Raw genomic sequence first — 12,246 nt, 5'->3', positions numbered from 1 at the left:
TTACAAGGTATTCACATTAGGATGCTTTTTACCACGTTTGACTGATATTTGTCAAGTGGACGTGGAAAATGAATATATTAGCATTTAAGGTAACTCTGTACCTATAAAATCATGGGTTCAAAGTTAAAAACTTAACTTTTTTTTTAACTTATTGGATTTGAATTTTATCAAAAAATGAATCAAATATATATGTATCCATACTATTTGAGATTTAAGGTTATAAAACCAAAAGCTGAAATTATCATCTGAAAATCACACTTTTTTTTTGTTTAAAAATTAAATGTAAGTGGATGGATACTTGTTTGTCTATTTAAATTTTATTGCTTACTTTGCCAGAAAACTAAAATTAATCAAAAAAAAAAGAAAAAATTGTTTACATAAGAAAAATTATAGCATTTAGATATATCACTTGGAGAAAAGTAGAAAAGAGTTATTTCCCTTTGTCATTATTGAATTATGTCGAATATAACGATGAAAAAAGCTTATTAAATATCTCCAAGTAAACAATAATTTGAGTTTTTGATGTGCACCTATGATAACATAGAAATTACAAATCTACTTGCAAGAATTTAATGAATTCATGATTTATGTAAAATGTATGACGTCACAGGAGGGTGGATTTACTTTAAGAGTTACACAAAAACAGGCATTAAACATTGACCAAAAAAGTTAACCTGCAACCTAAGTTCATGTGTAAAAAGACCAACAAAAACGCATCATATCACAATAGGAAATGTTTTATTAAAAAACTCAATAAAACAAATAAATAATTTCTGACAAATGTCTAGTACTAAACCATTCATGCTGTAGTATTAAAGTACAAGTGTATAATGACCAATTTCGTGTGACATATTTGAAATAAGACTTACTTTGTAAAAACTTCTCCGTGTGCAAATACTTTCAGTTTTTAATTTCATTCATGTGCACAAGAATGAGAAATGTTTCTCACGTTGACCCATGGCTAGTAAGCATATACATGTACAATAGCGGCCATGGGGTTTTTGGCAAAATAGTTTAAGGGTCATTGTATATTCTGTTCCTCTTTATGTATATTGGAGGTGTCATTAAAACTTACACTTTTAAAAGTTGTAAATTGATTGGGATCGTGTGACTTCAATAAGCCTATTATAAAAACATTAAACTGCTTAAAAACAATATTTTTTTTCTTCAATTTTTAAGATCCAATGCAAGCATAACATAATATGTAAAAGAGAAAAAAAATACACGCAAATCATACACAGGTCACTCAAGACATATTCTGGTGCAACTTCAACTCTGTTGCAGAGCCAATACAAGCATAACTTAAATAGAAAGCAACAAATACTATTTGCAAATATTACACAAGTCACTCAAAGGACATTTTCTGGTGCAACTTCATTCTTAATACTACTACAAAATATAATTTTTTAACTCAAATCATCTATGTTATCATCCTGAGAAGAAATTGAAGTTTGGCACATGTTGGCATGGACATTTACTGAGCAAAACTAATTATTAACATTACTACTGAGGGAAACACATGGTAAATTCACCAGCTGAGCAACACACAAACACAAGATGTGTCATAAAACATCAAATATACAAAATGAGAAAAAGCATTGAAGTAATTAAATTACTGTGATGAATATTAATGTTAACCTCTGGAATATTCATCAAGAGATCATATTTGGTATACTGCTATTATCCATAGAAGTCTTGATAGAGGAGAGCATGTGTCCAAATTTGGCCAGGTCCTCTCCAGCTTTTTTTAGTATGGCTAGTGCTTGTTCACCTATAAATGGAAAGTAAATATTGAAAAACAAATTCATTTATAAAATCCATCAAGGCTCATATCTAAAAATGATTTTCATACATTTGTATGGGACATTCTATACAAAAGAATGATGCCCTAACCTAGAAAGGGAATTAGGTCTACACTACAAGTTACTCAAAACAGAACCCCCCCCCCCTCCTGAATGAGAAATTTTTCTGGGTCCACACATGCCAAATACTGTAAACCAACTTTTATTTGCTACAATATTATTTCACGATTTACTGGACACAAACTGGTTCGCAACAACTAATTTTCGCGAGTATAAAGGATTATAAAGACCTCCATTGTTTAAAAACCATACGGTAAGTGTTGGTTCGTGGCAAGAAATATTCGTGATGACAATGCCCTCGCAAACCTTGCGAAAATTTCTCACTCGCGAATAAAAGTTGGTTTACAGTTACCAAATACGAGTGAAATAGAATAAAGGACAAGACTATTTAAGTTTTCATGTACTAAATTAAAGTGTCCTTACTTGCAGCCACTGTGTTATCTCCTTTGCCATCTCTCTGTGGGGTGGAGGACACAATAGGTTCTAATTCATGTAGGAGCGACAGGCCTGTCTTATTGAAGATCATGGATGTTTGATCTGCCTCCTCAGGATCACCACTCCCAGATTTCACCTCTGGATACAGCCTATTCACCATGTCTAGCACTTGGCGGGCCCTCTCCAGGATTTCCTCTCTTGTATAGGGAGCATGGCCATACTGTTCAGGATTCGTCACATCTAAAATTTGTTCTATTAGGGGTTTTTGCCTTGGAGACAATGAAAGGGTAGTAGTAGGAACGGGTAACTGATTAAATGCATTGGTTTCATAATCTTTGGCAGTGAATTCTGGAAAATCCATTTGCAAATTTGAATCCTGTACAACTGAATCTATTGGAAGTTTGCTAAATAATGATGTCAAGTTGGTTGATGGCGGTACTTCACTGTTTGATGTCACTGAAAATGGATTGCTCTGACTTGATGTCAAACCAGTGTCGGGATTGGTTGATTGAAGACTAGCAGTTTGATATCCTGTATCTTGATTGGTAGAATTAGGAGCAATGCCATGGTCATCCATTTCAATGTCTCCCATGGAGAAATCTTTTGTATGAACAAGGCTAGATGTCTTGATATCATCTGCAAAACGGATATGCTTTGAAAATTCCAAATTGGGTTCAAAGTCCATTGCTGTATCTTCAAATTCATGAAAAATGTTTCGCTGGCTTCTTCGAGCCAAATGAGATATTTTTCGAGTTGTAGTTGGCCTTCTTAGTGACTGATTATCAGATGCTAATGGAGTATTTATTTCTACATCAGAGTCGTCTGAAGGAAAATCTGCAATAAAATTCACTAACATTCCTTATTACATCCTTGAATATTACTTGATGTGCAGTCTAAGAATTTTATTGCAATGCTTTCGATACATGTTAATACTGATAAATACAAGGAAAAAGCTGCAGTAATGTAACCCTTTTTATTTTTCTTGTCTAATCTGGCACTCAGGAAGAGGGTTATAATACCAAGGGAATTCTTTTTCGATGTAAAACAACTTTTTAACATTGAGTGAGTGAGAATCAAACAAAAATAAAATAACAATTTAGGTATTTATAATAGATACATCACAATGGCATTTAAAATTGCAATGGTGTAATATTCTAAATGAATTATAATAAGCTGTAGTAATTTTACTACCTGGCAGTGGCTCTTGAATAAATGACCCCTGGTCATCTTCAATAATCCTTGGGTTGGCACATATGGGAGAGAAACCAGGACTCTGGAGAGACATCTTTGGCCTTGGCTCTGTTTGTGGGGTGATGCCTAAACCCCCTTTAATAGGAGACACCTCTGGGCTACTCAGGGATTCTGCAAATTCAGCACTCATGTTCTTTTGAACTGCATGTTCACCAAATATTTTTTCATGTGGAGAGAACAAACCTGAAGTCCTCTTGGACGCTAAAACATAAAATTCAGAACCAATGTTTTTGTCATCAAATTTTTGCAACACATTTTTGTTCAAATTCTGATGAATTTATATTCTTATAGATTGTCGGACCTGTTTGTTATACTCACAGAATCGCCCCACTCCGATGGGAGACAGTGCTGGAGAGCTGAAGAACTCTCTTTGCTGTTGTTTATCACAACAATCAGGAGTTTGCAAGCCTTTGACATTCTTTATTGGACTGGATGAAAAGTGACTCTGTAAATATCAAAATTGGTACATAATAGTATACATAGAAAAATTCTTGGTACATTGTATATAGCGAATAAAAAGGAGAAACCAACAGACAATTGTATTGGAAAAAAAAATTGGAGACAAATTGTAATTCTCACTTCTTATTATTGAATCCCAACAAAATGTGCTGGTTAATATAGCATTGAATCATGATTTTTTGAAGTATACAGTCTCATAACTGCAGCGGTGTGTGCATACAAATTGAGTAACGCGCGTAAGACTGTATACTTAAAAAAAATCATGATTTAATGCTTATATTTACATTATTTAAACTTCATGCCTTGTCTGAAAATGTGATTTATACCTTAAAATTCCTATCTTATCCTAAGGGTAAGTTCATATTTATGGAAGAGCCACAGTAACAGCCGCAAGCGTGAACTTTGATTTTCGCTTGTGACGTTGCAGTTAACAGCATTCAACGTTTGTGACGTCATAATAAAACTCGTCTTACAGTGTTATAACTGCCGTAGCTTTCAACACACTTTACAAGCAAAAAAAATGTGGAATGTAAATATTAAGGTTTATAAAACAAGTGCATAATAAATTATTACACTATATGTTAAATACTAAATTCTTATTGGTTAAGATGCAGTTTATAATCTGTTCAATTACCCTCAGCGTTAAGAACACACTTGGCAACAGGTTACATACTGAATTGTTACATGCACATAACTTATGCCCGTAGGTTTGCCTTAGAATTCACGTCATTCCTAAAGAAGTCAGTTATGCATTTGAAATAATGCGAATACATGATAAAAATAAAAGCATAAAAAAAGATTTCTTAAACATTAAGACATTTAGTATAATAAAATAAATGGACTTATGGTGCCTGTTTGGGAGGGCAAAAGTTGAAATTGACACTCATTGAAAACCACTGTCAACCTCCACTTTGCTGTTGGTCAACTCTGTTTTATCTTGGGGGTGTCAATTTCAACTGTTACCCTCCCAAAAAGGCACTATTTACATATTTAAATTTTCAGCACAGGAAGAACTATACTTCTGCTGTTAACCCAAGCTCATGATCTGAACAAATTCAAACCAATCACATATCAGGAAGATTGTGCACAACTTTAGATATAAAGGGTCATTATGTTCTTGAGAAAGATTTGTAAATCAGACCGCATTATGTTTATTTTTTCACATTACCTTTTTTTGAAGAGGGTATAATCTTTCATTAAACAGACTTAAAAGCTTTTCATCCAAGGATGCTTTGTGCCAGGATGGTTGAAACTGGCAAATTGACTCTTCAGTAGAAGTTGAAAATATTAAAGTTACACTTTGATATGACTTGGCCATATTAGAAAAAACCCCAACATACTCTGCTTGGTGGCTTTAGAGGTGTGGCATGCTGGAAGGGGACCTCCACTTTGTTGGCTGAGAGCACCTGAGGGGAAGCACATCCATTGAAGTCATCTTCCTCCTCTATCACCGGGGCTGTTCTATCAACAAAAATTTTAATACCTATTAAGTTTAAATACATATCGAAATTTCATGGTATTTGCTGTGTAGAAGTCTGTTTTGTCTCCATTGAATGTAACATTATTCATGTACTATGTTATGAAAATATACTTACTTAACTGGACTTAAAGCAAAACTGCTATTATCTGGATGGGAAAAAAGTTTCCTTCTCAATGAGGAAGTGCTCAAAGCATCTTGGTTTGATTCCTTCTTCTGGGATGTGTCCTGGTTCTCTGAATCATCACATATCATGTATTCACCTTAGAAAAAGATAAAGATGTTAACAAAATACAAGAGGCTCCTGGGCAACAATGTCAACCTGAACTACAGTTTTTGAATCTCTAAATTTTTAATACATGAAACTCTTCTATATTTATGTTAAAACGCAAAAATTCTCATATATTCCTAGATTTGATAATACATAAAAACAACATATATAATATAAAGAAGATCATTGAAACCTACTTTTGGGACAACATATCCTCACTGTTAAGATGTATCAACCAAAAAATCTTATCATCCTTTATCTCAACATATTAAAGATAACAAAATTGGAAAATGAATAATGAGGGAAAAAAAATATAGAGATATGATGAGGTTGCAAAATATGCCAACTACATGTAAAAAATTTGATGACCAAAGGCATATCAATTTGACAAATAATTGAAAAATACCAAAAGCAGTTAAGAAGATAGATATGAGAATTCTTGCAAATTTATATCACATATTGTAGCATTTTTGTTTTTTTAGAGAAGACTTTTTCAACATTAATTTTACTACATTCTATGTTGAACTTAACCCCTCTTAGGGCCTCAGAATTGGCCTTGGGGTCAGGGTTTGAAGAATGAAGAATCTACACTATATATGCTTGCATAGTAATACTAGAATCATAAATTGTAGCATTGTATTTTTTGAGAAGATTTTTTAAAACCTTTTTCCTTTACATTTCTATTTTAAATTTGACAGATGACCGAAAACAAGTGATTAAAATATCTCACTTTAACCTTTGGTTCAGGTGAGCTCAAAATTAGCTTTACTGGTTAAAAATCATAAATCATAAATTTTGTATAGCAATTAATTTTTGCTTGAAAAGCCATTAATAAATCATCAGCACCAACCTAGTACTTCTTTGATATCAAACCCTGCTGGAAGGGATAGCATTGTCTGAGCTGATGCTGTAAAAAGAAAAAGATTTTGATACCAAGGTAAATAAAATATTAGATAACTTTGCCACACATTAGCACACAATTACATTAGGCCAGCATTTTTTGAAATTTCGATTTACAAACCCGCCGACCCTATTTTATAAAAAATTCAAATAAAAATAAAAGGACCTGAACTAGCTATGAATTTTATTTTTTCCTCCGACGGGAAATTTTCTTTCTGGTAAAAATAAAAAAAATGTTGGTGCAATCACGTATGTGTAGTCTGAATTATTGTTGTTCATGCATTGATTAAAAAGACCATAAACATACAGTCTTTTTGGTGTAATAATGGACATTTTGGGGTTTTTAAAGGGTATTTCGGTGATTTCCCCACATATTTAGGTAAATCCTGGGTATTTCGGTAATTCTATGTACCGGGTTGGACTAATAACTCTAAACACACTGAACACAGGAGTCTTATGACTGAAGGAAAGAGAATGATTTTATTTGTCATTAAGCTAACAAAATAACAAAACATTTCCTTTATTAAAGGTATAATTACATAAATAAATAAAATTTGAAAAATTAGTTAGTCTTTTTTAAATAAAATACTGACATTTATGGACATGCTTCTAATCCAATTTATTTTCAGTAACAATATTTTAAATTTTAAATTTGTGAATAGCATTGTTAATTTAATCAAATAAATTATTTCTCAAACTTCTTCCTATTTTTCTGCAAGGAAGAAGTGAAAGCTCCCTTAATTTTTTTGGTCTTAATGTATATGTACAGTACAAATTTTCAGTGCCCATGGATAAAATATGTTATAAGAACATCATCAACAACCAAAATTACTTATATATTTCAAAAAATGGCAGCTCCTGGACAGTGTTCTTATTTTAAAAATAAGAAAAATATTATTGAAAAATTGTTTTAGTTTCTTTTTTTTTCTCGACGGACAAATTTTTCAATTTTATTTTTATTTTTTTTCCCTCCTCCTCACCAAAAAATTTGAAAAATATTTTGTAAATCTAAAAATAAAAAAATGCTGGCCTTAGATTCCTATTTGATGCGAGTACTTAATTAATTGCTTCTGATTTTTTGTGTCAGATTGCAAGAACATAAAATTAATATATGGTAGTTAACAACTATCAGAAAAACAAAAGCTAGATTTTAAAATCAGAGGGGTGCTTCTTGCGATTAACGGATTTTACAGTTATTTATTCCACGCATTCAATTAGGAATCTACAGCACTTTGCTTGAAAGAAGGGTATTCATCTATCTTAAAATTGCATAATTGTTATTACATGTATGCATATATGCTATGTAAAGAGCAAGATTTAGATCCCATGAGAGGAAGCACTGCACCTTGTGTTTTTCATGTACGGTATACTTAACATATTTACATCTATATTAGATTTAAACTCAAGTCTATGAAGTTAAAATAAAAGGGGAATGTGGGTATGAGTATGGCAGTAAAATTTATTGATGCAGCAGCATTTTAACTTAGAGGTCTGTGCCATTAACTTTTTTGTCTTAATTCTAGAGTATAATGCAGAAAATAGCCAGTGAGTCAATATGAATTAAGAGGCTAACCATCCTGTGTGATAGGAATCTTTTTAGCAAATGGTAGCTGTTTCTGAATGGATCCTTGAAGGTCTGGCTCAAGAGCTCTCACAGGAGTTTCTAGAAAAGACGAATGTATAATGCATTTGTATTTTTTAAAAATAAATCTTTATTCCTATCGGTTTCAAATCTTATCTTTATGAAAAAAAAAGTTTCTGAACAGAATCAGTAAATCCAGATAAAAATGTTTTTGTCTATATTAAAAGTACTTTCAGAGTTAAATTTGGGTTTCTTTTTTTTTAAATACATCTATGTATAACCTACCGACAAGATGAGCGCCCCCCAAGGCATCTGTATTAGAATTCCAGGGAGAGGGTGCGATAAGATTGGTAGAGAAAAAGTTGTCTATAGCCTTTTGTGCCCTTTCCTCGACCTCTTTGTCTGGTCTGGATCAAGAAATAATAAATACACCTACTTATACTTTATTTCTCCATATGATGCAGTAACTTAATGTTTCATCTTTTCATGACTACTTTAGCAAGTATAAAGTTTGATACTTTCAATTTTGGCAACCAACCCTTTTTATTAGCCTGAATTTGCATTCTGTCAAAGTACCTCTGTATACTGTATATAAAATAAGATGTCAGAAGTCTATGCGAGATCAGCAGTCTTCTACCAAGTTTTACATTTGATGGTGTTTCTGAGTACATACGTGATTTGCTGGTACACTGGCATTTCGTCAATGTCTGCTGGGTGAAGTTCAGCTATGTGTTCTATTGACCAGCGGAAAGGTTTCTACAAGACAATGGTTTCTAAAATATACCATTGTTTTCATGCAATGGAGAAGGCTTACATAGGCATGGCCTGCTGCCTAATCCTTTTACGTAAATATATACATATATTTACATAATAAAATATGTTCAAATCAAATCAATTGTTTTCATGCAGAGACAGATAAAAACATAAAATTTTACAATGGAAGTGCAAATAGCTGTAAAAAATTGGCAATCTAGGTTTCACTTTATGAAAAAGATACCTATATATTCCTGTACAAATTATGTTCAACATCTCAATTTACTATGCAGCTTATTTGTGTGCGAGCATTGTCACAAAAATACATTGAAAATTTTATGCAACTTCTGATTTCGATCATGGCCACCAAGTTTAACCACTGTGCCGACAAATATAACAATGGTAAGTTGCCATTAAAAAACTCCTAATTGAGAACCCTGTAGTATATGAATATGTGACATTTATGTAAAATATCCATAGAATCTTACTTTCTCATCTGTGGAGGGTGTAGATTGTGTTGTAAAGACCCCAGGACTCATAAACACTGGCCCATGCAACTGATCCAAAAGGGCAACATCAAATGGGTTAACTACCTTCTGTTTTTGCATGGAAGGGTGATGGCTGCCTGGAATAATACCAAGAATACAACACTTTTATCTCCAGTATCACTGCAATGCAGTGACTGCACAATTACATCCATTTAACATTTCTGTAGCTTTCTAAATTGGATATTAAAAATTTCACCTCAACTTTCTTTTTACTAAATATTCTCATACTCCCAACCCAGTAAAGACCAACCTTGCGGGGTCCTATGAGTGAGCGGGGATCCCTGGTCTTTGGTGACGGGGGTCCTGAACACAGGGCGGGGACTGATTCCGGATGGAGTGGCAGACATGGGGGTGAAGGAGTTAGGGTCGGGGGGATTGTACGGACTAGACAGCACAGACCGCAAAAACAGCTCATTCCTGCTCCCTCCAAATGCCAGCTTATGCCCTGGACTTGGACTAAAGGGAAAAAAGTTCCATCTTCAGTCATATATTACAGTGCTAATGAACTACATGTATCATAAAGTAATTTAGTCACATATTTACAATGAACAATGATACATAAGGTAATACACATGCATGCATTTGTTTAAAGATAAGGTCACAATTAAATGATAATGATTGAAGAAGACCCCAAAGTAAAGAATACACTTTTCTAATAAAACTCACTTGTGATTTTATAAATGTTAAATTGAGACTGATTCACTCTTTGATAAACCATCAATTTTACATGTATTTGATGCGGTAAGGTCAGACTACCAGTATACTATAGTACCTGTATTTGCAGTTTAATAAACACAAACGTCAAGGAGTTCATAGGACGATGTTTTCCACACTACATGTTAAAGCAAGCATTGAATGGGGTTTCTTTTTTCCTTTTATCATCAGCATGGAATAAAACAACAATCATATGAAAGATTTCAAAACTTGACGTGCAGTACCTGGACATATGAGGATGAACATATCCAATTTTCTTGCCATGGGCTCCTGCAGTGAAGATTTTGGGTGTATATTTAGGACTAGGAACGTTGTTTCTGTGGAGACCCATGGACGGATCCAGCTTTTCTTCATCATCTTCTCCTTTTTCAGTTGGTAAAATAGGTGACGGCAATTTCAAGGGTGAGTCTGGGTCCATTCTTGCCTTTTACAATCTCTGCTATAAAATAAATCAAGCAAACAGTTACTCTTTTTATCAAAGAAAAAGTAATACAAAGTCTACCACCACATAAACCTGTAGTTTATGTCAGAATTTGTCTACACTTCTAAGACATAATTTGAATATATACTGAAGCTGCATATAATGCAAAGACAACGTTTTGTCAGAAATGTGATCAACATATCAAAGAAAAAATGCAAAACAGAGGTATATAATTAAAAACATGTCAAGTTTTTTAAAATATCTGCAATTTTCTTAGTGATAATTTTTTAATGCTTCTGTGCTTAACTTGAATATAGAGAACCTTTATCCAGGGACATATATACCTCCCTGGTTTAGCAAACCAGCGTGTATGCACATATGTATAATGTACTTGTAGAAGGAAAATTTTATGCATTGCTATATTAGTTCATGCAATGACGAATTTCTACACGTATGTACACAAATGAACACAAGTGTAGATTTAAAAGTACCAGTAAGATTGAACTTGTAGCTTATATTTTCTTGTAATCTTGTTAGCTATTCATTTGATATGAAGTACTGGTATAAACATATATGTCCTGCTTTACACAATATGACACTTATTTTGGGGGGAAAGACAATTTTCAATTGGGAATGGGGGACAACATGCATGGTTTATGAAGTATTGGGATATTCAACTATATAGCTGGAGAGTAGTGGCCATATTTTGGCTATGTAAATTTCCTCATGAAGAAGAACTCTGTATAAAGTTATAGAAAAACATCAAGATTTTAAAATTTATGGATTTTTTTTAATCATATAATTTATGGTTAAGAATTTCAGCTAGATCTGACGGGTACTTCGTTGAGCATCCAGTCCCCATACCATATGATTGAATTCAGGACAAAATGGCAACAAAACAATAATTTTTCCACAAAATGATTCAACGCTGACAAAGTAAACAAACACTGTAACGAATCTACCGACAGACATGAAGCTACGATTCTTGATATTTGGTACAATATTAACTCACATAATCTGTTCATGGTCCTTACAAATTTTAAACTTTAAATTTTTTTACTTACATCTACATATTTATGATACGTCTAGCGGGTTTATAATGAAATTTCATGACAGCCTTTGTCGTAACATGTCTGGTAAAATAAATTCAATTTTTACCCGCCATTTCAGGTTGGGAAGTCGTTCTTAGAATATTCGATTCAACTGGCCGACAGAGTAATAACATTAAAAAAAAATGTCACAGTGAGATTTTTTAATAGTTTTAGTAATTCAATGATTCGAAAAACTCGTTTTGAGGGCGAATTCCTTATTTTATTACAAAAGAGTGGGTAAAGGATGCTGATTTACTTTTCGCCCTGACCGTCGATGGTTCGCTCCTGTTACTGAAACAAAAAGATAAATTATCAAAATTTTGCACCATTCATTAATGTTTCTTTCCTTTAAAACAGAATTATTTATCAGTTGAAGTACAGATAAGCATGTATATTAAAATGGCGTCTAGAAATTAAAACTTTTTTCCTCAGACATACTAGCACTTATCATGCTTTCACAACTTGCAGGCTGCATGTAAAGA

The 12,246-nt window shown here is 33.1% G+C and overlaps 1 protein-coding gene across 2 annotated transcripts; it reads right to left on the bottom strand.

Annotated features, from left to right (window-relative positions):
• Nucleotides 1-719: 719 nt before the first annotated feature.
• Nucleotides 720-11,844, bottom strand: LOC128156373 (protein aurora borealis-like). Of its 2 annotated transcripts, none has more exons than XM_052818478.1 (14): nt 11,738-11,844; nt 10,477-10,691; nt 9,789-9,994; nt 9,479-9,615; nt 8,911-8,993; nt 8,523-8,644; nt 8,229-8,318; nt 6,606-6,662; nt 5,603-5,747; nt 5,348-5,468; nt 3,867-3,993; nt 3,489-3,749; nt 2,286-3,131; nt 720-1,771 (listed from the first exon to the last, which is right to left on the bottom strand). In XM_052818478.1, the coding sequence occupies exons 2-14, from the start codon at nt 10,668-10,670 to the stop codon at nt 1,653-1,655; spliced, it is 2,508 nt and encodes an 835-aa protein (XP_052674438.1). In that variant the 5' UTR covers nt 10,671-10,691; nt 11,738-11,844; the 3' UTR covers nt 720-1,652. The 2 variants fall into 2 exon arrangements, with proteins under 2 accessions (XP_052674438.1, XP_052674440.1); XM_052818480.1 differs by having other exon boundaries at nt 10,477-10,688.
• Between the last annotated feature and the right edge of the window lie 402 nt (nt 11,845-12,246).

Source organism: Crassostrea angulata, chromosome 7 (assembly GCF_025612915.1).
Source record: "Crassostrea angulata isolate pt1a10 chromosome 7, ASM2561291v2, whole genome shotgun sequence".
In the NCBI taxonomy this organism is placed as follows: domain Eukaryota; kingdom Metazoa; phylum Mollusca; class Bivalvia; order Ostreida; family Ostreidae; genus Magallana; species Magallana angulata.
The sequence above is the reverse complement of the archived record's forward strand: the minus strand, read 5'-3'. Positions and strand labels throughout refer to the sequence as shown.